Below are 27,344 nucleotides of genomic sequence, written 5' to 3'. Positions count from 1 at the left end.
ACTAATTCTAACCATTGGCAATGGTTCTGGCCCAGGTGTGGTACAAAGGAAGTTATAACATTAGAGGCACTTGAAGTTTTTATATACTGAGACTCAAAGAGACTTACTATAAACAGGAAAGACTAAATAAATAAATAAAATTCAAGCACAGGCATATTGCTAATCATATTGCCAATCAATTATCATGCTTCTCAAGCTGGTTTTGACTGGGAGCAACTATTAACAGAGAATGAGGAGAAAAGATAATATGGTTTCTCAGACTGCAAGTCACACCCAAGCGAGCTGACTATTACCACAGAGAGCAAGTGGAAGCCGATCAGGAGGACATGAATGCTGACAGCTAATACCAAACTGTTCTTCAAATCAAATCACATCAAACTTAAGATCTTGATCATCACTCTACCACAAGGCCTTCAAAGCACAAAGCCAATATTTTTAATGAATTTTAATATACAATGTTCTTCTTAAAACTAATATACTCAATCTTCTGTTTTGGTATAATTATCATTACAGGAGACTGCAGTATCCAGTGTTAGCAGTCAGCTCTAGAAGATTAACAAATCACAATACAAAGTACTCCATGTGCAGATGTGTGTGGCAAGTCTGAGAAATTTGGGTCCTCCATCATTCTTGAGCATAAGCAACATCAACTATCTGTCATAAGACCTCCCTGTCAGTCCTTTGCAGCACTCAGCTTTCTCAAGAAGTACTTAACAACAGCTGGTGCATCTGCCATAATAGTTTAGCCTATCACACCAAAAAGCAGATATTTCAAGTACCAAGGAAAAAAAACTAACTAGGAAGAGGGAGGAGATATGTAAGGTTCTGGAGGAAAGAAAGGTGGGTGGGTGGGTGAGTATGAAAAGCAGCATATAGCAACAGTAGGAAGATAGAAGGTAGCTCTGAGGGTGATGGCATATGACTGCCAACGAGAGAAACAGGGAAAGTTTCAGTGGAGGCTGCGATAATGGCTGCTGTAATCAGATCATGTAGAATGAAATGGTAAATTCCCCCAATAGCTGCCTAAAAGGACTGAGTCAGCCACGAGATTAAAGGAATGTTATATGGGTAATGCTGTAGACATTTTAAATGGAAAGCAATAAATTAATTTCACTTCATAGATACACCATTAAATGAATTAAAACATGAGTATATTTTGTCAAATACACCATTTAACATTAATATGGACTATTTAGACTTCAAAACTAACAAGAAACTACATTAATTCTTTATTAATATACTTGGTATTGCAAAATAAAACTACATTAAAATCAGAGCATATTTATGCACATTTATTAAAAATATCTGCAGGGTACCAATAATACATGAATCCTTTTCAAAGCAGTGAGTATCTAACTAGTCTAGTAATCCTCCCAAATCCAGTACTTACATTCAAACGTCAGAATCCAGCATCCATTGAGAATCCCAAGCATACACTTCAAAGTACTTTGAGCTTCATCATCAGGAACAATGACATGAGTTACTAAAAAAAGCAGTAAGGAAAAACCAAAATAACTTCCTTGTTTTTTATAAGCAGTTAAGTCTATTTTATTAACTGACACATAAGTTTTCACCAAAGGAAACTTATACTGGATATAATGTTTCTTTTATTCCATACTTTTATAATTTGGCCATCAACATGAAAAATAGATCGTAAAAGTACATTAACAAATAAAAGTTTTTAAACTATTTTCAAATGATTTGTGATATCACACTGTGTTATACTTTAGTAACGAACTCAAATCTGTTCTTAACAGTACTCTATCCTAAAATATGTATAAAGCTTAACTTTACAGCTCCTGTGAAGGATGTAGGTGAGTGGTAATGCACTTGCCTACTAGCTCCAAATCCACAAAAACAAGTAAAACACACTTTACATTTCCTAGGACATTAATAGAAACAGCCTACATTATAAGACGCAAAATATATAACCATAAGCCAATTCTTAAAACATAAATTACTTAAGTTCACTCTTTAAAGGGACTTTTTAAAAAATTATTTAGAAAGAAATCAAACGCCTCACCTGTACTGTCAAACTCAGCACATTTTTTAGCCTTAAGAACTGTCTCGAGTTTGCTGAGCATTTTCTGCTGCTGTGAAGAAAGTCCACTGCCTATCAGCACCAATGGCCCATTCCTTCGCTGTCCAGCAGTCACCTGGCAGTGAAAAATGGAGAGACACCATGGTAAAAACACATAAGGAACACAGAGAAAAGGCACACACCATGGGAAAAACACATAAGGAACACAGAGAAAAGGCACAACCCATTAGGCACGGGATTTATTTTACAAACTGCCTTACTCCAGCTAATAATCCCCAGTAGTTCCTACTGAATCAATACCCATAATTCTAATACTCAATCCATTTGAATAACTATTTTTCTAATTATTTTCCTCCCATCAATGTCAGTTGGAATAGCTCTCTCCATGCAGGCAAGCTTCCTTTCCTGATGCTGAACTGGATTCCTGTAGCGTTTCATAATTTCATTCTGTCCCCAATAACCTAAAACAGCCACTAAAAATGACCAATTTCATACATTTTTCTCAAAGAGCCAAACACAAACCTGGTCTATTCAGTTTAAGCTAAGATTATTTTGAAAATTCAGCTCTAATTCTGAAGAAAATGATTTCTTGATACTGAAACAAAAAGATGAACATAGGCAAGCGAACTGATGGGTAAAGGCAGGTCCACAAACAGGAGGGAGTTGTTCATGCTCATAAGAAGGAAAGGCTGACTTACAGAAACTAATGATTTCAGCTTAACATCTAATTTACACTCAGCACTCACAGGAGACAAACAGCACCAGTGAACAGCATGTGGGATGAGAAGAGACGATGCAGAGGAACAATGATACGGTGGAGCATGCAAAAGAAGGAAAAAGCAGAACTGGAATTAGACAAAAGCTGCCTGTGAAAGAGAAGGAATGATCTCGAGTGGAAAACGCATAACCAGCACTTAGTGCACTAAGTAAAGATGCCACACACAAGACACGGGGGCCTTCACATCCCGTGAGTAAAAATGTGCACTGAAAATCTAGGCTTTCAAGGGCTCTGCAACATATGAAGGAAACAGCAGAGGCACAGGCACCATTGCAGTTCAGCAACTAGGTGAGAGGAGGCTAGTATTTAAACATTAACTTCACATATCAGAACAGTGATAATTCATTCAGAATCTCTACATATGACAGCTAAGCTGTTGGTGAAATTTATAAACAGCTGAACTCTATTCATTCACAATAAATGAGATCTACTATATAGTAAGTAGGTATACTAAAATATCATAGTTAAGTCTTTTAAATGACAGTGCTTGGCAATTAAGTTCAGCAAGCTAAAATTACTGTTAAGGTTCTGATAACAAAAGTTTGACTAGACACAAACATTGTCACATTCCCATATAAATGCCTTACTAGTTTCTGTAAGAAAAGATAGCCAAGTCAAATCCAAACAGTGTAAATACTGTTTTAAAACTGTACAATTACAATATTAAAAATGAATTGTCAAAATTCTTTTCCATTAAAGGCGTGCGCCACCACCGCCAAAAAAAAAAAAAATTCTTTTCCATTAAATAAATGCCATCAAAATAGCTCAGAAGAGAACACAATGCTTCTTGATTTACATGACTCTACTTTAGCTAAATTAGTTCTTTGTATAAAATAAAAGATGAAAATATATCATTTCTAAATAGAGCATACAATATATTTGTGCCAATCAAGGAAGTATCAAAGTAGGTCAAGCATTTCCCTGTCAAAGTCTTCTTTAAATTTACATAAAATGGAAAAACTGGTACTACTACCTTATAGTTAAGAAATGCTATAATAAAACAAATCACTTCCAGTCACATGTTGACTTTGGATTGACATCATAGGGCTGTGCATTTAATTCACATATGGGGATCTCAAAACCATAATGCTTTTAAAAACCCAAACATAAAAACCTCACTTTATAGAGACTTAGAGATTATGTTTTTGGCATTAAACAAACTCAAAACTTAAAATCAACATGGTGTTTTTCTTAGATAAAACTGTTATCTAAATTGTTAATAAATTTATCAAGCATCTAAAAGGGGGGCTTAAAGAGATGGCTCTGGGGGAGGAGGAGCTTGCAGCCAGACCTGACAACCTGAATTTGACCCCCAGGAACAAGGGGTAGGAGAGAATGATTCCTGTTGCTTCTATATGTGCATATGATATGTGCATATCTAGGCACACGCACACTCACACATTAACATAAGCAAATACAATAAAATTTTTTAAAGAATCAAGAAAAGACTAGTAAAGGAAAGCATGCTGCTATAAGGAGTCAAGGGCAGAAAAGTCCCTAAACAAACATGGAAGAATGCTTTTGGTTAAGACCAGAGGTTGCTTCTGAGCCTCAAAGAAGGACCACCAAGTTTTCTTGAAACACAATTCTGAATGAGACACAGATGGATTAAACTGCATCAGCTTATCACCTCTACCCATCTGCACTTTCCCTGAAGGAGCTCATCAGTACAGCTTGCAATACAAACATTCTAGACTCCACTATCAAGCAAATGTATCATGTTGGGACCAGTGTTCCATGCACCTGCCACTTTCATGCTTAAAAGCTTGCTCACCATCAACACACATGTAACCAACCACTATACTTGCCACACTGTTCTCCATGCAAAAGATCTGTTGCAGTGAACCAGTCCCAGCCCTCATACAGCTTATATTCTAATAGGGAAGGGAAAAATAAAGTTGAGGAAGAGTAAAATGCTATTTCTCAATTGTATGGTAAATGGGAACAAGGGGGTGAATGAGGTGAGCAGCACTGAGGGATTGCTATTTTTAATAAATGGTCCAAAATCAGGGATGTAGCTCAAGGGTGGACTGCTTACCTAGCAAATATAAAGTTCTAGGCTCAGCTCCTAGCAGAATAAATAAGTAGCTGACAGGTACAATTGGGTCTGAACGGTGTAAGGAAGTAGGAGAGAGGAACCCTGGCTCCTCAAACCTGTTTTTGGCAGAGAAAATAGCTAAAGCTTAGGATCTGAAAGGGAATCTATTTCATCAACTACAGACCCAGCAAGACAGCCAGGTTGAACAAGTGGAGTCTGGTGGCAGCTAGGGGCATCACATCCTAGACCTTAGCTCTTAACAACTGCACATACTCTACCATCTCCACTTACACAGACCTGTTTACCATCTACTAGCATTCTAGCCACATATCAGTCACTAAGAATAAAGAAGATTGGCCATGGTGTTGTACACATCTTTGAGGCAGAAACAGGTAGGTTCTATGGTGATATGCAAGATATTCATGAGTATGGCAATAGGATCTGGACATTTCTGGCACCCTCTCCTCAGCTGCCCAAGGAACTAGCTGGGGGCGTCTTCCTGGACACCTGGGAACCCCTCTAGAGTCAAGTCTCTGCCAACCCTAGAATGACTCCCTTAATTAAGATATATAATTCCTTGTTCCCATATCCACCCTTCCTATATCCCAACCATCCTATTCCCCCAAGCTCTTCCCATCCTCCACTTCACACTTTTCTCTCCCCATCCCCCCATCCCCCCATCCCACCCCACCCCCAAGTTCCCATTTTTTGTCCGGCAATCTTGTCTACTTCCAATATCCAGGAGGATAACTGTATGTTTTTCTTTGGATTCACCTTCTATATATCTTCTCTAGGATTTTTTTTACGAATTATAGGCTTGATGTCCTTTATTTATGGCTAGAAACCAATTATGAGTGAGTACATCCCATGTTCATCTTTTTGGGCCTGGGTTACCTCACTCAGGATGGTGTTTTCTATTTCCATCCATTTGCATGCAAAATTCAACATGTCATTGTTTTTTACCGCCGAGTAGTACTCTAATATGTATATATTCCACACTTTCTTCATCCATTCTTCCACTGAAGGGCATCTAGGTTGTTTCCAGGTTCTGGCTATTACAAATAATGCTGCTATAAACATAGTTGAACAAATGCTTTTGTAATATGATTGGGCATCTCTTGGGTAAATTCCCAAGAGTGGGATTGCTGGGTCCTGGGATAGGTTGATCCCAAATTTCCTGAGAAACCTCCACACTGCATTCCAAAGCGGTTGCACAAGTTTGCATTCCCACCAGCAATGGATGAGTGTACCCCTTACTCCACATCCTCTCCAGCAAAGGCTATCATTGGTGTTTTTGATTTTAGCCAATCTGACAGGTGTTAGATGGTATCTCAATGTTGTTTTGATTTGCATTTCCCTGATTGCTAAGGAGGTTGAGCATGCCCTTAAGTGTCTTTGGCCATTCACCTGGCATTGGATGGAGAAAATGACAGAGCCCCACATAGGAGCACCGGATTGAGCTCCCAAGGTCCTGATGAGGAGCAAAAGGAGGGAGATCATGAGCAAGGAAGTCAGGACCGTGAAGAGTGCATTTACCCATTGAGACAGTGGGACAGATCTAACGGGAGACCACCAAGTCCAGTTGGAATGGGACTGATGGAACAGGGGACCAAACCGGACTCTCTGAATGTGGCTGACGGCGGAGGAGGACTGAGAAACCAAGGACAACGGCGATGAGCATGAACTCTACAGCCTTGTCAGTTTGGTTAACATAGTGAAGGGAACCCTGATGGCTCTTTGGCTTGGAGAGGGGCGGAGTGGGGGTATGGGTGGAAGGGAGGGGAGGGAAGGGGGAGGAGATGGAAATTTTTAATAAAAAAAAAGAAAAAAAAAGTAACAGGTAGGTTGCAAGTTTCAGGCTATCCTGGGCTACATACTGAAGGCCTATCTCAAAAAACAAAAAGACAGAAAGTTAATGCCAATGGAATACAGAAAGTGTATGTTTCTTAAATTTCAAAATAAAAATCCCTTTCTGAAAGTAATTACCATAATCAGACTTCAAGAATACCAAAAAGGTATCTGTATTTCTGACACATTTAAAATAATCTATGATGACAGCTTAAATATACTATGCTCTGGCAGGGAGTTCAAGTACAAATGAGTAAAATAAGTACTAATTTGTAAAGTATGGTGGAACTGAATGAGGGCTGACCTAAGACTTAAGAAATCTGAGTTCTAACTGGCCCATTAAAAAATGTTTTAATGTCTGGTTAATAATCCTGGGCAAATCACAACCTTTCAGTTTTCCCATTTTTAAAAGAAAGAAATTAAAGAGGTTCTTTTCATTCCCCAAACTATCATTTGTAACACATTTATCAGACTGCAGTCTAAAACAAAAAACAAATGTTCTCAGGGGTAGCACCTACGACCACACCAAATTCTAACTGCCTCAGGCGAAGGCTGTAACCTAAGCAGTGGTGTCAGTCACTACTGCACTGTTCTTTCTGGACAACAGGGCTCTGCACAACAGTCATGGCTTTATCGCAGCCTGACAAGAGCCAGCAAAGCAGCCTGGGCTGAGAGAGGAGTGTGGTAATGGTTAGAGGTGACATCCCAGATGTAAACTACCTCTTAATGTACGCACAGAACCTACCGCCTCCACTCACACGGATTTATCATCCATGAGTTTCCTTAGTCATATATCAATGATTAAGACAATAACAAAGTTTGGTCAGTGTTGTTGCAAATCCCTCATCATCTGAACAAATATGAAAATACAGTGAGCTTCCTCCTGTGTCTCTCTCCTCTCCTCATCTCACTACCATCACCCCTAAGTTCAGACCCTTTAAATCCTGGACTTTATTACGGCAGCCTCCACTCAACCTGCATTTCTTCTGACTCCATGCTATCCTGCAGACCACCTTGTTCCATACTGAGAATGCCGCACTAAATCTGCAGTACCTATTAAGGAAGGTTAAGGCCTTTCTTAGGCTGATCCCAATCCAGCTTTTCATCCTAAAACTACTTTAGCATTCCTCATGCTCTTTGCCCACTAACCCAATAATTCTTTACATTTCTGAGGGCTTTTTACGCCTTCTTCCTCTGAGAAGGTGTAGCAATGGGCCATGCTGGCTTTTCAAGCAGAACACATTCTTCCCATTTTCTACACTAAAAAAAGCCAGATTTTGCCGGGCGGTGGTGGCGCACGCCTTTAATCCCAGCACTCGGGAGGCAGAGGCAGGCGGATCTCTGTGAGTTCGAGGCCAGCCTGGTCTACAAGAGCTAGTTCCAGGACAGGCTCTAAAAAAGCTACAGAGAAACCCTGTCTCGAAAAACCAAAAAAAGATAAAAGAAAAAAAAAAGCCAGATTTTGTGCAGGTAGCCCCCCTACAAGATCTGCTCCATTTCTATCCCCTGGTATGTCAAACAGTATGCAGTCAGTTCTAACCAATAAAACACAAGGAAGACCTCAGTGAAGGCTACAAAACTCCTTCAAGATAGCCACTATCACAACTAGAATTGCAGCAACCATTCTACAAGAACAAGGACACACAAGTAACACCAGAGCCACTAAATCAAGAATGGCAAGTAATGGCAAAAGCATGGGTCCTCAGTGCAATTACAGCTGCCAATGGGATGGTCTTTATAACAGTCCAGTGTTTCTGATTAGGAGTTTTCCATCACTTCCACAACAGTGCCCATCAGCTCACTTTCCCTCCGACACTCTATTACCTTCTGAAGTTCTTCCCGACAGCTCCGGAAGTGAAGTTCCTCAAGTCCACTGCACACATTATAGCTTGTGCACATTTCATTGCTTTTATTATGTAATACAATTTATACCAAGATTTTTTGCATTTATATCTTCTATTTGGCTACGGAACCCCAAGGAATGGGTCTTTTTTCCACTGTGTCTCTAGCTTGCACCTTTTATCTAATTCACAGGCTCATATAGCCAACTACTACTTAACAGTTCCAACAATAGATGCAAAACTGGCAGAGGATGAAGGTTCCCTTTTCTAATACCAGCAAACGGCACCATCTAGACTATGCCTCCAGTGGCATTAATTCTCCTCCTTCCCACTCATCATAGAAACCCAAGGGAAAGGACTGCTGGGACAAACACACACTGTGAACTTCACTACTTTCCTTCTTACAGACTTTCAAGGCTGTTCATGTCACGCTGGCACTTGCTTGTCACAATCCTAAGTGATATTTCTTTCACTCTTACACACACTGCACAGATTCCTTTTGTAAATCAAAAGAACAAATGCTCAGGACAAAATTCACTCCAGTTTCTCCTGTACTCTGAAAACTCTCAATGGTTTCCATTATCAGACTCTATCTCCAGCAATTACTAACTCTGCAATCTCCAAATGCGCCCATTTTGTCTATTTGAGGGTCTCTATACAAAGTCCGTTATGTGGTCACCTGGCTGCCTCCCCATCATAATTCCAAGTTTTAGTTTAAATTGGTTCTTATTTTTTTTTTTTTTTTTTTTTTTGGTTTTTCGAGACAGGGTTTCTCTGTGGCTTTGGAGCCTGTCCTGGAACTAGCTCTTGTAGACCAGGCTGGTCTCGAACTCACAGAGATCCGCCTGCCTCTGCCTCCCGAGTGCTGGGATTAAAGGCGTGCGCCACCATCGCCCGGCTTAAATTGGTTCTTAAAAGGCCCTCACTAATGCAGTGTTGTTCAGGAGTCTAGCACCTCCACCCAGCTACGCAATACGAAATCACTCTGGAAGCATTTGTGTACCCACTTCTGAATGATTGCATTTATCAATTTACATATTCACAGACCATTTTTTCTCTACCTTTTACTGGCAAGCAAATTCCTTGAAATAAGGGTTGCTTTAGTCAAATTCATTGTTATATGAATGCCTCCAAAACTACACAGGGTTTAATAAATATTTCTTGGTAGATGTACTCTGATTGTATCTTTGAATCCATAGCAGTCAGCACTCCAGAAGTACTCAGTAATTGGTGGATGAAAGACACCTGCTAACTGCAAGTTTTTCTATTAGGCTTCTTTCACAACCAAGTTCAATAAAAGATATAAATGTCCCAAATCTAAATCCATACTTACGACTGAGCACTGGCTAGTAGAGAATGATTCATTCTTCTCTGGTGGCAGCAATAATGATTTTATATTTTCATTGTCTGTATAATCCACAGGCCGTACACCAAATATGTTACTGGTAAAACAAGTCAGATGTGTTTAAGTAAATAAAATACATAACTTCATTCTTAACAGATGCACTTCTAGAACTACTTGTCATCATCCTTAATACACAATTGTAACTAAAGAAACAGAGAGCTCACTTAGTCATGAGGATCTAGTATCAAAAGCTATGAAACTGAGTGAAGAAGCAAAGAAGGAAGCCAGCTCCACCTCCATCCTCTAGGGACTCAGCCTCCTGCAGAGGACCCAAGGTTTCCCTAGTTCTTCCCCTCAGCCCCTTTTACCCCTTTCCTTCTAGCCCATTTCCATTCTTCTGTGATGCTGCCGACCCACAGAACCATTCTCTACCAGAGACACCCCTCCCATCCCCGTCTGCACACTACACTGAGACTCATAGGCAACCTTTATTTTCCTGCCTGTCCTCCATGAAGGTCTCTTCAGGTTTACCCTTAGTCTTCCTGCAGCCTATCCACAGGAGCCCCTCCTTCCCAGTCCACACCTCCACCAGCTTAAGGACTTGACCTCTTAATGGAAGAGGTTCCCCCAGTTCTTTCCTGTGACCCCTTTCAGCCTTTCCTTCTACTTACTTCATCTCCACTGCTTGGAGACTCCCCAACAAAAGCATAGAACATCAGAGACCTCAAGGCTAGGGCCCAGAATCACTTTCTATCAGGGACTCCACAGCCACCATAATTAGCTGGGACTCAGAATCTCCTCATAGCCCATCTTCATCCCCCAGGGACTTGGCCTCTTAATGTGGACCAAAGGTCTGCCTAGTTTTCCAGACAACGGAAAGACAGCAAGGAATAAATAGAAAAGAAAAAGTCAAAGTATCGCTATGGTCTCTTTTAGACGTGTGGTCCTACCATAGTGATACTGGGAGACTTGAATACCCACTCTTGTCGACTGACAGGTCATATATTGTCACTCAAAACAATAGACAGATAAAACTAATGCTGTAGTTAAGTAACATGATAAATCAAATGGAAATAGCAGACATTAAGAGAACATTCTACCCAAACACTAAAGAATATATTCTCTTCTCAGCAGCCCATGGATCTTTTTCCAAAACTGACCACAGATTATGACACAAAGCAAACCTTAAAAGCAAACAAAAGAAAGTTGAAATAACTCCCTGCACCCTATCTGACCACCCCATGGGTAAACCTGAGATCAACAGTAGAAATCACAAAATGTAAGCAAACTCATAGAAGCTGAACAACTCACTACTGAATGGAAAAAAAATGAGTCAAGACAAAAATCAAGAAGGAAATTTAAAACTTTTTATAACTGAATAAAAATGAAAACAACATACTCAAACCAACAGGACATAAAGGAAGTTCAAAAAGGTAAGTACATAGCACTAAGTACTATATCAAAAAACTTGAAGAGATCTTATATAAGAAACTTAGCGACACCCCTGAATGAAGAGGAATGTGTCAGATGGTGGGGGACATGAATAAAGGAATCCCACACTAGCTCTGCATAGGGTATAATGAGCTCTTTATTAAAGAGATCACAACGGGGAGCAGAACAAACTCCAACATCAGGTGTGGCAAGCAGGGAGAGAGAGCAGGCTGACTGGAACCATTTTTGGTACCCAAGGCCATGCCCAACCTGGTCCAGCCTCTCAAAGGTCATTGGCTTAAGGAGGCTCCCTATCGCATCTCCCTTTTGAGAGTGTCAAACCCAATACAAAACTATATACAATAAGAATAGGTATCAAGTATAAAAGTTAGAATTACAACCAGCATAAACAATATTAAGCAAAAAACATATGCTAAATGTTTTAGTAATTATTTTATCTTAAGGAGTTTAAGTCTTGTATTAGAAATGACTTGGCTAAGTCATAAGAGAAAAGTAACTACAATTATCTGGTCTTTAACCCATTGAAGACCTGAGAATGGAGATAATATTACTTAAGTAGGCAAGAAGTGCAATCAAGCAGCTTTCAAAACTGTGCAGTAGATGACAGAGACAACTGGCTACCTGGGCAATCACCCAAAGTCTCATTTGCAAGGCTGGAGCAACCAACTTTGGCTAAGGACTAGAGTAACTGACAGACAATTTTCAGAGGCAGGAAAATTTTCAAAACGGTCTTATCCTGTCTTGGCAAGGTTTTGCAGTTTTGGGGGTTTTTTGTGGGGTTTTTTTGGTCTCCAGTACGGACAACAGGTATTTTGTCAGTGGTTGAGGCATTGTCAGTTCCTTGCCCAAAGGCCAATTTTACCAAGAACAAAACAAGCTCTAAATGGAACGTCTTCGGTGTTCAACATTTTCTCGGGAATAGATAGGTGCTGCCAGGAGCAATCGTGTCTCATGTCAACAGAACCCTAAGTTATTTAAATGCCATATTCTATAGTTCTTTGAAGTGACTGAAGATTATCTAATCACAGAATACCACCTTATGTATCTAAAGAACCTGATTAGTCTAACTATGACAAACATGGATGGCTACTGACCTACAATACTTAATACCTGTATCACTTAAAGACTAAGACTTCATATCAGAATACTAAACAATATTTAAACAACTGTGCAGCAAATGAGGACAATGACCTCAAAATGTAAACAATGTATAAGTATCTTGATCAGAGGTATAAATGTATAATGCAATATAAATATATCCTAAAATTGTATCAATATACAAAATGTCTTAAACAGAGGGTTGGAGAGATGGCTCAGAGGTTAAGAGCATTGCTTGCTCTTCCAAAGATCCTGAGTTCAATTCCCAGCAACCACATGGTGGCTCACAATTATCTGTAATGGGGTCTGGTGCCCTCTTCTGGCCTGCAGGTATACAGACAGACAGAATGTTGTATACATAATAAATAAATAAACAAAATGTCTTAAACAGAGTTAGAAACATGCATGCACACAATCTGACAAAATAACTTTGCATAGGTATACAAATATTATAAACAGAAATAGGAGCATATTCAATATAACAAATATAATTTGTATCAATATACAAGAATCTATACCAATGTAAATTGTCTATAAATAACAGTTCATAGGTATTCACTATTACTTATTATTATTATTACTAGTGTGAGAAAGCTCACACTAATCTACCTACTATCCCATTTAATTTTTTTGTGAGATCCCTAAGCCTACAAAATTTTACACCAACCCCCAACCCTATACCAGTTATAATCAACCCCTAAATGATGTCCCTAACCCTGAGAACAATCTTTGTTGGGAGAGGGGACATCATCTTCTAGAGTTACTTCCAACTGTCATGAGGGCATTGTTCTTTCTATGGGATCCTGTAAAACTAAAATGATTGTTAACGTTTTAAGAGTACTACCTGGTATAATTGCAAATAGTCTCTGAGAAATCAGTAGGGTTTTTTTTTTTAAGTTTTAATATAGAGTTTTGGCCAGAACATTTTAAGAAGGTACACCATTTAGCTAAACAAGTTAGAACCATCTTGAGCAGCTGGTACCCAAAACCTGTCTTAAAGTAGTGCTATTAGCATCATGATATCATATCAACCAGGTACTGCAGTTACTGAGGGGCCCCATCTTCTTCCTGGAAACTTTAAAGATTACTGGAGGAAAATCTATTGTTTATTGTGGAAAACTTAAACATTATTTACATAGACATATATCCAATTAAAGATACAATATAGACAAAATAGGTATGGAGAGAAGTAATTTTTTTTTCCTAAATTCTTGATGGAGGAGGGTCATCTGTCTATGTGTTACTCTCATTGGTTAATTAATAATAAAACTGCTTGGCCTGATAGGTCAGAACATAGGCGGGTGAAGTAGACAGAACAGAATTGTGGGAGAAAGAAAGCAGAGTCAGGCAGACGCCTCAGACAGTCGCCATGCCTCTCCTCTCCGAGATGGACGTAGGCTAAGATCCTTCCAGGTAAGACACCACCTCGTGGTGCTACACAGATTACTAAATATGGGTTAAAGCAAGATGTGAGAATTAGCCAATAAGAGGCTAAAACTAATGGGCCAGGCAGTGTTTAAATGAATACAGTTTCCGTGTAATTATTTCGGGTGTAAAGCTAGCTGGGTGGCAGGACGCAGCCAGCTCCTCCTTCTACAAATTCTTTCTTCTTTCTGTTCCATACCAGATGGCTTTTGACATGAGACAGAAACTGAATTTTTCTTTTAACAGCATGCTTGGACTTAGAGAAGGATAGCCATTATCTAATTCCAAAGCCAGCTTTGATTTTTAAGTGAGTCTAAAATTCTACTGGGTAGTAGATATAAATATATATGTATAGAGAATGAAATTTTACCTTGTAGATGACCTGTCCTCATAAGCCATTTTTTTAAGGTATCCAAACATCCAAGGTCTCTTGACTTTTTGAAGATGAGTATTTTTTGTAAAGACAAGAGCAGAACCCTGCCCCAATCCTTATGAGGTTTTAATTACCACCTGTATGATTATCACCTCTGATGATCAGCTGTCATTTCTCTTTTTAAAGAGTTTTGTTTGGGGGGCGGGGGAAGGTGGAGAGAAGGCTCAGAGGTTAAGAGCATTGCCTGCTCTTCCAAAGGTCCTGAGTTCAATTCCCAGCAACCACATGGTGGCTCACAACTATCTGTAATGGGGTCTGGTGCCCCCTTCTGGCCTACCGGCATACACACAGACAGACTATTGTATACATAATAAATAAATATTTTAAAAAATATTTTTAATTGAATCTTTAGTAATTTGATCCATAGTTTTTTTTCTCCTGTGGAAACAAGAGCAACATAGCACATCTCTTGGTTCTTATTTTGAGGTCAACATATCCTTGAAATACACAGGCTAATTTAATCTAGAAGTTTTTTTTTATTATTATTTAATGTCTCTCTCTTGCCGTTATTTTTTTATTTTCATTAAGAAAATTTAATAAAAAGGTTAATAAAGCATTATGTAATCTATTTTGGGAGGCATTTTTTATCCCTTTTTGTTTAACTGCAGACTAATGTGGTTCAGAGAACAGCCTGATACAAACTTCTGAATTCATACATCTTTACAAATCACAGCATGAAATACTAGACGAGATCTCAAAGTAGAACCCCATCATTTCATAGACTATAATAAAACAGGGCAACAGGTTCCGATGATCTATTTAGGTCACATTTGCCCTGTATACTCAGTTACATTGAATAGAATTCTTAACAAGTCCATTGTAAATAATTTGTTAAAGCTACAACATTTGGTCAACCATTCCTCTTCTTTACAATTTAAGAATATTTTAGAATATATCTTAATATACCATACTGTAATACTGAGCTTTCAAAATCAAGTTATCTTTTCTAATCTCTTATGGGTTTTAAGGATATTGTATGTATATATTCAATTAAAGCTCAAGAGGGCTGGGTATTTAGTTCAGTGGTTCAGTGCTTGTAAAACATGCATAACACTCTAAACTTGATTCCAAGCACTGAAAGCAAATGTGAAAATACAGTGTGTTAAACGGGAAACAAAAATATTAACAAGGTACTATACCAATTTTATAAATGTAATTGAGTGCGTAGAGAATGTCTTAAAGGGGAAAGAATGAACCATTAAGGGAAGAAGAAAGGTGTCAGCTTTGATGAGTCACAGAAATCACACATATAAGGACTAAGCCTCTCTGAGCCAGTGACCTTAGGGAAGGCTATTATAATGGCATCTTGGGAAAAGAGAGCTAGTGGATTAAGATAACAAATAAGTCACAGTAAATCTCTCATGACAGCTCTTCGTGACCACCAGGCTCAGTTACTCCGTCTTCTTTCAGCAATGCTGAGTAAACAGTCATAAGGCTGCATTCTCAGGGTTCCCTTTTATGTCCAGGTCCACACCATGGGCCTTTCCTGGCAATAGTCTTTCTCCAGCCAATGTAAAAGACAAGTGATTTGAGGTTCCTGATTACAACACTGACACAAGCCACTGCTTACAGGTGGAGTGAGACCTGTCAGAGCACATCAACAGGATCTCATGCACTCTCCTGGAGACGTCCCAACCTCATGCTCTTTTATGCACACACCACCACACTGCCTCCTCATATACAGATGCTATAAATGAAAGCCACAAAATAGAAGCCTGATTTGAAGAATCAAGATTCTAATTCTTAAACCAACTGCAAAAATGGATAAACAAAGCCACAGTATATATGTTTTTATTTATATAAGAAAAAAACTTAAGTCAAGTGAACTTAATACACACTAGCTGATGACAACAGCATAGTTATTTATATGAGCTGAAGTAAAAATCCCTGAAGACAACATGAAAAAGGGCTAAATGAAAGTGCTTCATAACATGTCACAGCCATAGTGCTACTACGGCAGACTTCTACATAAACACATGGTCTGGAGCAATCAAATACTTTTGTATCTTGTAGTCTGAAGAATTTCTTCATAAACTGACTAGCAGGATTTTGTTATATGTAAATTACAGAATTATAAGTTACAGATACCACAGGTTCTGGAAAGGTCCTGCTTCATGGAAAATGTGGCCTATGGCACTCTGTCATAATTTTATTTTCTTCTCAACTACAGAAATACGGAAACAAATATAGGTTTACAAGTAGAAACTTAACCACAGCAAGCAAAGATAAGGTATATTCTACTCTTATGTGGACACATACAAAATGTGTTCTTTCCAGATTTGAATGGGTTAACACAGGTTACATGTATAGTGAGAAAAATTGATTTATTTTAATTATTATTTAATTTTATCACATTATTTATTCCCTTTGTGTAAAATAGATATCTCAAGGAAATGTAAGACACTATTGAATACGTTAGTCACTAACACTGTGACTGCTAATTGGTACAGTGGTAAATTAATTATTCTCCATCATTGTAAGAAATTCTTTTTAAGACTGTAACATATTAACTCAAAATAGACATAATTTTTTATTTTATTGAAAAGGACAAGGCTATTGCTCAATGATTCTTTTCTAATATAAAAGCAACGTTCTCTATTTTCTGGTATGAAGCGTAAGCCTTAACTCACATCAATATCTAGAAGAATAGAGTGTACAGACCTTTTCCTTCTCTGCAAACCACTGAAAGCATATACTAACTCAACAAATAAATATGAAACTGACCAAGTATATACCAAAGCAAAGTAATGGGGTGAAATGTAGGTAAGGAACATACATTGGCAAACGAAATGGCCGTGGGTCAAGACTGGAAATTGTCATGTGGTAGGTGAATGCGTAGAGCTTGAGGAGGAAATAAGCAACACGGCTGCTAAAATGTATCTACCAGCTGGAAAAGAGCCTTCTCCATCTAGGCAGCTGAACTCTTCTCACTGTATGAGCATATGTGATGGGTGAATACAAGTGAAGAAACTGATACAATTAGCAGACAGAGGCAATGAACACTAGAGAGAAAAAGACACTACAACTGTGAAAATGGAAAACATGTCTGGGTTAGTACAACAGCAACAATAATCAAGGTATTTTCAGTATACAGGTTGATACAATTAATCATAATTCCTGACAATATACTAGCAATTTCCATATGTATCACTTCTAACCATTCCTTTAATACCTTATATCAAAAAAAATCACTTAAAATTCAGTGACCTCCAAAGGATTTACATATAGTTAATACTGTTCATGCATTAAAAATTCTTCTAAAAATGCAGTTTTTCTGGTTACTGAAGCTTATCATACAATCATTGACAAAAATCCTATCTTTTTATTAATTTTCTCTATTGATTTATAGAACAGTACATTAGCAGGTTTTTACTATTTCTCCTCCTCTAGTATATGCCTGTCCCTACTGACTGCCTTGTGATTTTATTTTAAGAGTTTTTTTTATTAGATTCATTTATTTATTTGTGTGTGTATGTTTGTGAGAGACAGAGAGAGAGAGACAGAAAGAGAGAGAGAGAAAGAGAGAGAGAGAGAGAGAGAGAGAGAGAGAGAGAGAGAGAGAGAGAGAGAGAGAACAGAACAGAGGAAAACTGGCAGGAGTTGGGCTTTTCCTTCCCATACCTGGGCCCTAGGGATGGATCTCATACCAACCAGGACTAGAGGCAAATGCCTCTCCCGAGTACTGTTAGCCATTCTATTGCCCTTTTCCTGTACTTTCATTTGTTTGGATTTTTGTTGTTGTTGTTTTATGAGACAAAGTCTCACCCTGTAGCCATGGCTGCCTTCCACTACTTCCTAAGAGATAGGTTTAAAGGTGTGAGCCACCATGCCTGGCTCTCTCTGGGATTTAATTCATAAATCCTAGAAAATACATTTCTTCTTTTTCTTTTCTTTTCTTTTTTTTTTTTAATTTTGGTTTTTTGAGACAAGGTTTCTCTGTAGCTCTGGAGACTGTCTCAGAAATAGCTCTTGTAGATCAGGCTGACCTCGAACTCACAGAGATTCATCTGCCTCTGCCTCCTGAGTGCTGTGATTAAAGGTTTGGGCCACCAGTGCCCAGCTCATCTAAAAAATTTTAAAGACAAAGATAAGGATTTTACATTTTCAAACCTTCTCAGAAGATCTGAGTGTTTCTAAGTAACTGTGTTTTGCTACCTAATAGCTAATAAATAAGCAAACAAAAACCCTGAAAAATCAGTACTACTGAAACACACTGACTGTATGAAACATTTAACACATATATGCCTATGTGATCTTTATGTAATTTACATACAAAAAGTATGTGCATGATAACCATTGCTATGTAATCAGTTTGAAAAATGTTCATTCAAGTTTCTAGAATCATTGTGTTACCATACACAAACTACTTCAACCTCTAGTGCCCGTTTTCCACCTGGAAATGGGGCTGGTAGAACCTGTTTCCTAATACTATTAGGAAGGCCAAATTAATAGATCAAAAGTTCTTAAAATGGTGCCTAGCAGATAGTATCAGCTCGGTGACCACTAATACTGCTGGATTTGCACTGCTGTGAGACAGACATAGAATAAACACAAGAAAACATGGTAGGTTATGCGTGGAGTGCTTATCATAGTTTCCTCCATTTGATGATACATTTCATGCAGCTTTTATATTAATAGTTTGCATAATAAGGGAAAATATATCAAAGCATGCATTTTAATGAAAATAAGTAAAAATATTCATTTTTCTATATGGTACCATCTAAACATAAAAGAATATGAGACAGGGACTCAAATCCTTTTCTTAGCCAGGATTCTTCCTTATCAAGACTGATTACAGAGATGAGCTTCACTTACTGAAGGGTTAAGCTGAGGTGTTTAATGCGTCAACTATAACCAAAAGGCACTGCTCAGACAACAATAAAACCTTTTAATGTCCTTTCCCATACAGGAGTGCCATGGCAGACATCTACCTACAGCTGAGCCCTGAATCAGCTGCAGCAATAGGGAAAAAAATAAGGAAAGATGAACAAACAAAAATTTATGTTTGCATGTGAAGATCACCCAACATGCAAAAACATAAGCTAGGTATTTTTACTAAAACTAAACCTACAGGACATGACAATGTCAAGAGAGTCGATGAATGGGATCCTTTATGAACAACATAAAATTACAATCACAAAGACTTAATTTTTCACATCACTTTGCTTGCTGTAAGCAAGCAAGAGCACCATCTTTCAAAAGAGCAACATGGTTTTAAATGTTATAAAACAGTTCTTTGCTGTAGAGGATTCATTCCTTTGAAAATTTACTAGGGCAGGAAAGCAATTAATAGGTCCATTGGTCCATATAATACTTTTCTACTTGAGAATGCAATGTCCACCAAAGGAAAAGTTCTTAAAGGCAGATCAAGCATTGGTTCCACATTTGGAAAGGAGGAATAGCATGCCTTCCTCACAACACGCTCCACACAGTTCTAAGGTGTCAGACAGCATGAATTAATTCAATGGATAAATCTATCCTATTATCCTCTAGCCAACAACCATCTCAACTTGTTGTCAAATACATTCACCTCCCCAATCATCCTACAACAGGAGTTATTGGACATATATGAACATTTAAAACAGTAAAAAGTAAGCACCTTTAAGGATTCTGTTTCATAGTAGTGGTTTCCAAGTGTAGAGCAGTGTACATGGCTACCGGCTCATGAATACCAGACATTGACATAAACACTTCCCTTAATGCAAAAGGGCTACCAGACAGTGCTTAACTATATCTAATTGTGTCACTCTGCTAGCTCAGGCCACTTACTACAAAATGGCACCTGATCTCTGAGGAAGCAACTGTGAAGGCAGACTCATCCCCTGCCTCGTGCCCACTCCTTGTACTTAGTGAGTCCTCACAGCACAGTGAAGAATCATGGTGTACAAACCACAAGACAGGCTCTGTGTTTTGACTCATTAATCCTCACTATGATCTGAAGAAATAGAAAAGCAGCAGGCAGCACCCATGTTTTATAGGTGAGGACACCAAAGCACAAAAATTAACCTGCCTGCAGCTATAAAGTCAATAATAGAGTCATAAATAAAAGCTGGATTTCCTAACACCATGACCAGTGCTCCATTCATTAAAGTAGTCAAGGCTGATTTAAGAACCCTAGGATGGAAACTATTCGGTTTCACCTGACCCAAGCAGCCATTTGCCTCATCAAATGGCTTACTACACCCACAGGAGGGTCATAGCTATAAGATCTTCACATAGTTATGTATTACCTCTATGAGATTCTTATATACAAATACACACAGAAAGACAGAAAAACAAAACCATGCATAGACACACACATTTCTCCCAGAATTTGACCCAGATGCCTTAAAACTTGTGATGGGAAATAAAGAAGGGCTGACATACTTACTGAAGCTAGAAGCACCAGGGTATGTTATTTTCTTCATTAGTAACTTGTTTTTCAGTTGTGTTAAGTGGCTACCTACTAAAAATTACAAGTCAGAGGATCTGCATGTTGTGGTTCTTACATAGTTTTCTACCAAGGGTGAGGCTTCTGTTGGGCTCTTCTGAAGCACACAAAAGCAGGAAGAGCACAGAGGAACAATTCTTGAATTTTCATTTCAACCAACTCATTAACTGAAGAGTAAAATAACATATAGGGAGACAGGAGCCAAGTTACAGATTAAAGATATAAAAATCTGCATACGGCATTTGCTTGCAATACTCTTGACAATAGCAGTTTTAAGAAGCAGCCGCCAGCATTCGCTAATGCTCCTCTGTGCCCTGACACTGCAAAACAATTTGCTCAGAGCCTCATTTGAATAATGTGAAAAATCTGGGCGATAATTCAACTGCACTTGCCCAATATCTAAATTCTTATAAACTTTAACTTTTGTTGAACTAATAAGCAGAAAGGGCTAACAGAATATTTAAAAGGCGTCTAAAATATTAAGTACCGCAAAAAAATTATCTAATTTTTTATTAAGTATAAAAAATTAAGTATTTAAATTTTATTAAGTATGATTCATTCTACAGCATATAAATCACTAAGGGAATTTGTCTACAAAACCAAGGTTTCTAAATAGATTTGATACTGTTACTTAAGAGAATAAATCTGATTCAAATGCATGAGTTTTGAAGAAGAGAGAAGTGAGTGTTGAGACTAACATGCATGCTGATCCTCACATCTAACTTTAGCTGTGGAAGACAAGAGACCAAAATACCAAGGGGTAGTTATTGCTTCAGTACATACCTTCATTTAGGAACATAAACCCATTTAGAAGATTGTTGGCAACTACTTACACAGCATTCCTGGAGGCACCATAGGACAGTAACACCTTGACTATATCTATGTGCCCATTCTTGGCCGCATCGTGGAGTGGTGTGTCATTCTGATAGCCTGTGGTGTTCACCAAAGCATTATGCTGGAGCAGCAATTCCACTATCTTCAGGTGCCCATGACTGCAGGCTTCATGCTAATCAAAAATATGTTTTAAAGGAGGAAGTGTAAAAAGAAAATTAATACATACATTTTAGAAAAATTAATGAGAACATCAAGTCAGTAAACTTTTCTCATATAACTACTATCAAACTGTAGGCTGTTGACCATCAAAGCCACTAATTGTAATTTTCATGGTAAAATACACAGTGATGAAAATCTGTGTACTCCAAGAGAAAAAACAAGCTTTGTTTGGGTCACATGCTCCTCTCTACAAAATGTACTTTTAAGTAACGAGAGCTGCTAAATTTTTCTACAACAATTTTACAACATTGGGAAAAACTCTTAAAAGTGTAACAACCGGATCACATAGAGATCTGGAATTCTCCAAGGCTGATGAGAATTCAGTGCTTCGATCCATAAACCAAACTGTACACCAACATTTACACAAACCCATCCAGCAAAGTGAGATCTAGGACAATTTAAAAGGCAAGTTCTCTTTGGTGATGGACATTACTGGGTATTTGTGGCTTTCAAATGTGTTTTTAAACAGACAAAAATGATGGAACTAGTAACAAAGGAAGGAGCAAGAGAGTTAAGCAAGACTGTAGCAGCTAACCTTCCTAAACAATGTTCGCTAGTCTGTGGAACACACAAACAGAATCCAGATTAAGCCCTCTTGGATTAAGAATTTGTCAAGAAGTCATTTTATATATACTATATATTATATATTCTATCTTCAAGCTATTTTTTGTACCTGACCTAATGAGTCTCATTTCTGTGCTGAAATTCTAGTTTACAAGAAAAAGGTACCCACCTCCCTTGTGGAGGCTTTGGGTTGCATTCTAAGTCAACATTTACTGTCTTCGTTAATTCCGAAATTGGTTGCAAGTGTGTTTTCCATTCTCTTTTTCACACTGCAATTGATGGTAACAATAATGAACAGACTTTTTAAATGTTTATGACAAGGCTTTCTACTGCTACTGCCTCATTTTGCAAATGGACAAAGTATGAGGCAAGATTTAAGTACTCTCTGGTCTTCACATTCCATCCTTTCAACTACTCTGTTCCATAAAGCCAAACTCTATCTGGTTCCAGAGGCATACAGTGCTGCGCAATGCAGCCTGGTGACCACTGTAGCAGTTACCGCCACACGTGACATAAGCTGACTCCCAACAATAGTGAAACTGGACTCCTATATCTAAAAGTACTCAAAAGGTAGCCAATTACTTTCCGGTCACAACTGAAACAGCTAGATGAAAAATAACTTTCTTTTCATACTTGGTCAAAACATAAATTCTTCAGACTAAAGATTGTAGGTGGCAGTGCATGATATATGAACAACCACAAAGCCATAAACTAGAACCATAAGCATAAAAAAATGAAAAAACAAAGAGATCCACAACACTGCAAAGATACACAAAAGAAAACTACCAATGGTGTCCATCCAGCATGGTCTTTAACATTTGGGTCGTTTCCATTTTGTAAGAGGTATTCAACAGAAGGTATATCACCCTGGTAGAATAACAAAAAAAAATAAAGGACATTAAAATATATCATGAATGAAATGTGGCTACTGAGGCTTTGTTTTAAAGATTCTGTCTTCTTCAAGTCAGACAAATCTTTCCCCTTATACCCTGGCTGCTACTTATTAGCCAAGAAATATTATCTGCCTCTAAAGTCCAGAGATGCGGAGTCATTTCATCTGTACTGGAATATTACTAGCAATCCATATTGAAAACTCAGTTCAAGATACAAAATGAAGACCTCTAGCCAGAGACTACCATAAAATTCAAGTCATCATTTCATTTGCAAAAACATCATTTTGAACATACATGAAAATCATTTTTGAGCATTAAAATAAACAAAGCTGTTTACAGTCAACAAGCTAGTCAATGAAACCAACTGTTGAAACTGCCAAAAGTACCACTTTATTGTCAATTATTCTATTTACCCTGAGTTGCTAATTTAGTTTATAGTCACTTTATTTGCACCAAAGGAATCATCATGGCAGAAACAGTGGCTATGATTGAAATCAGGACAGGGATTGAGAAACAGTCATACAACACAAAATTAGCATTTAATTTTCATCCACTGCTTTAAAACTAAAACCATTACCCATTATCAATTAACTGAACGGTAGGAAATGCAGCTTCCATCAAATTCATACTGTTCCGTACATAGCTTTCTCACTAGCTTTCTCTTCCTCCTAGACCAGCAATCTTGAGATCCATATAGTAACTTTTCAACAGTGGCTCACTAACACAGGAGGGCATAAGGAAGAGAGGAAAAGTAAGAACAGCAGACACATTACAGCATCAGAGCCTGGTGTCAAAGGAGAAGAACAAGATGTTAGAAAAAGAGAATTAAGATAAAGCAAAGGACCAGCAGACAATATTCCTTCTCCTTTCAAGTTGTTAAGATATTTGCAATAACTAGATGACAAGAAAATTAAGTCTCCTTCCAATTCTGAGCTTTCTGTGTCTGGTGTATCATGACCCAACTAAATTCTAATATGGGTGAGTGGATTGAAGGAAAATGTAAAATGCTTTGGTCAATAAGATTCCCTCTGTCGCTAGCCTTCAATGGAAGAAAACTTTGGCAAAACTGATAAAACTGAGAATTAGGCTTGCACACTCTCTCTAAGCATGCCCTCCACTATGTTCTAACACCCCAACCCTTCTTTATATTCCTTTCCCCAGAAACACAATCCTTAAACTACATACCATTGCAGTCTCATTATCACATGCATTCCTTATTCCATGTGGATGCAAAAATCTGCCATCCATATGCCATATCTGATTACCTATTTAATCAAAGTATTGCTCGACCCTCAAAGCTTTTTTAAAAATCTCAAACTATAAAAAAAAAAAAATCACACACTCTTAAAACCAATGTAAAGCTTTAGGAAAAAGAATAACATCTATACAGTGGGATGAAGTTTGTAAAACTCTCTTATTATCAGTCATGGTAAACAAAAACCAAACCAGTTCTTTTAGGGAACGTGGGGGAGACTTGAGTTCAAGGCAGAAAGAAAGGCAAAATAAGAGACTTAGCCTACTTGAAAATGCTGGGTAAATAAAATTTACATGCAAGTAAATCTATAAACATGTTGCATTCGATTCCTTCTTTAAGAAAGATTGCAATCTCCCAAACCCAGGCCCAATACACTTTTTGTTTACTTTTTAACTCAAACATGAAACCATTCAGAATATTCTAGCTTTCTAAAATGTAAATATACAGCACCATTATTATACACATCCTACTGTGCAACTACATACCAGAATCTCTCATTCCTATCTAATTGCAACTCGGATCATTTACTTTTCTGAAACAAATCTGTACCTCTACTGGGTTAAGAATACAGAAGTTATTTAAGTGTCCTACCCACCCACCCACCCCCACTCCCACCCCCACCAGAGCATTTGTCTTGGCTTTATGATTTTTCTACTTAAAATAATTTTGTTGTTGTTGTTGAGACTGGGTCTATGACATAGAGTCAATGTAGTCCTGGCTGCCCTGGAACTCACCAAGTTCACTTAGAGATCTGCCTGCCCCTGCCTCCCCAGTGGTGGTATTAAAAGCTTGCACCAACACTCCTGGCCCTAAAATTTTATGTTTTACAATCTTTTCTTGAGGCATAGACCTATGTAACCTAGGCCAGCCAAGGATAATTTTGAACTTCTGATCCTCCTGCCCTGCATACATATGAAGTGTGGTACACAGCAACTAGAGTCACTACACCTAGCTTTCTGCACTGCTCGGAATATAAATCCTGCATACTAGACAAGCACTTGACCAACTGATCTACATCTTCAGCCCCTAAAGTTTACTTTGCTCTTTCCATAATATGGGGCTACTTCTCATATACAGAACATCTTCAGATGGTAGTTTAAGTCTTTTTTTTAACCCATTTGTAAAATATATTAAAATGTTCTAAATTAAGCAAATAACTAAATTTTAATAGCCTAAAAGAAAGTATTAAATACATTTCAACTGATTGAAATATTGACTGGAATGGCTATACTACCAAAAATGATCCATAGACTCAATGAAATCCCCACCAAGACTCCAATGCAATCTTCATTGAAATAAAAAAGAAATAAAAATGAAAGAGGGGCTAGAGAAATTCATTTGTTAAGTGTGCCTATTGCTCTTGCAAAGAACATAAATTTGGTTCTCAACACTCATATCAGGAAGTTCACAACTGCCTACAGCTCCAGCTCCAGGTAATCCTACGTCCTCTCTTCTGGCCTCTTCAGGAACCTGCAGTCATAGGCACCCCCCCCACACACACACACATATACATAAAAACATGCACACACACACACATGCATACACATATGTACACAAACAAATCTTGCTTTAAAAGTCATAGAAAAAAGAATCCTAAAATTCATCTGGAACCAGCAAAGACTCTACAGAGCCAAACAATCCTGAGAAAAAAGAATAATGATGGAGATACAGAACCACAGCAAAAGCAAACAAACAAACAAACAAACAAAACAAACACAGCATAGTACTAATACCCAGTAACTGAAGCATGGTACTAGCACCCAAAATCTGTCCCTTCCCTCCCCTCCCCTCCCCTCCCTTCCCCTCCCCTCCCCTCCCCTCTTCTCTTTCTCTCTCTCTCTCTCTCTCTCTCTCTCTCTCTCTCTCTCTCTCTCTCTCTCTCACACACACACACACACACACAAAGAGCATAGTGCTGACACAAAAACAGATCAAAAGGATAAGAACCCAGCACACAGCTGCAGACACCTAGACTGTGTCAAAGACATGAAAATATACAGAAATGACAGTGCTTAGAATGATGAATGGTGTTTGGAAAAACCTATGCCCACATATGAGAGAACTAAACTAAATTTCCTAAATCTCACCCTGTACAAAATTCATTCCAAAATAGATCAAAGCATAGAATCTCTTGGAGGAAAAAACTAGGAAAACATCACAAAACAGGAACAGCTAAGAAGTTCCTAAAAAAGATTAGTCTGTCAGAAAATAATGCCAGGGACTGACAAATGGAACTGAAGAGAAACTAAAAAGCTTCTGCAAAGAATCAAATGAAGACACATGTTACAGAAGGGAATAAAATCTTTGCTAATGTATGACAGGATTAATATCTACAACATATAAAGAACTCAAAAAAATTACAAAGAATCAAACAAACTGAAGCTAGAGAGAGATAAATGGCTCAGCAATTAAGAGTACTGGCTCATCTTCCAAAGGACTGAGGTTCAATTCCCAGCACCCACATGGTGGCTCACAGCCATCTGTAACTCCAGTTCTGAGAGATTCAACATCCTCTTCCAGCCTGTAAAAACAGGTATCTATATAGGCAAAACAACTATACATATACAATAAAAATAAACAAATTGTTAATGAAAGAAATGAAAGAACCCAATCAATAAATGAGCTAAAAATATAAACAGAGAACTCTCAAAAATTAAAGCACAAATGACCAATAAGTATGAAAGATCACTAGGTATCAGTGTTTAATTCAAATTAAAACACTGAGATTTCACCCCATCCTAGTGTGAAAAGAAGAAAAAATACTGATAAGAAGGGATGTAGAGAGGGGAACCCTTACATATTGCTGTTGTGAATATAAGTTAGTCCAATAACAGAAATCAGTTATCATCC

The 27,344-nt window shown here is 38.0% G+C and overlaps 1 protein-coding gene across 1 annotated transcript in view; it reads right to left on the bottom strand.

Annotated features, from left to right (window-relative positions):
* Window positions 1–27,344, bottom strand: part of Bard1 (BRCA1 associated RING domain 1) — a 73,654-nt gene that overhangs the window by 16,554 nt on the left and 29,756 nt on the right. The window contains exons 5-9 of the mRNA XM_038340178.1: window positions 23,133–23,213; window positions 21,563–21,735; window positions 9,880–9,988; window positions 2,024–2,156; window positions 1,391–1,483 (exon numbers count right to left, since the gene is read on the bottom strand). Of these exons, the coding sequence (XP_038196106.1) occupies window positions 1,391–1,483; window positions 2,024–2,156; window positions 9,880–9,988; window positions 21,563–21,735; window positions 23,133–23,213 (589 nt within the window). The remainder of the gene's footprint in view (window positions 1–1,390; window positions 1,484–2,023; window positions 2,157–9,879; window positions 9,989–21,562; window positions 21,736–23,132; window positions 23,214–27,344) is intronic.

Source organism: Arvicola amphibius, chromosome 8 (assembly GCF_903992535.2).
Source record: "Arvicola amphibius chromosome 8, mArvAmp1.2, whole genome shotgun sequence".
Classification (NCBI taxonomy): domain Eukaryota; kingdom Metazoa; phylum Chordata; class Mammalia; order Rodentia; family Cricetidae; genus Arvicola; species Arvicola amphibius.
Note: the sequence above shows the minus strand (reverse complement) of the source record. Positions and strands in the feature narration are given on the sequence as shown.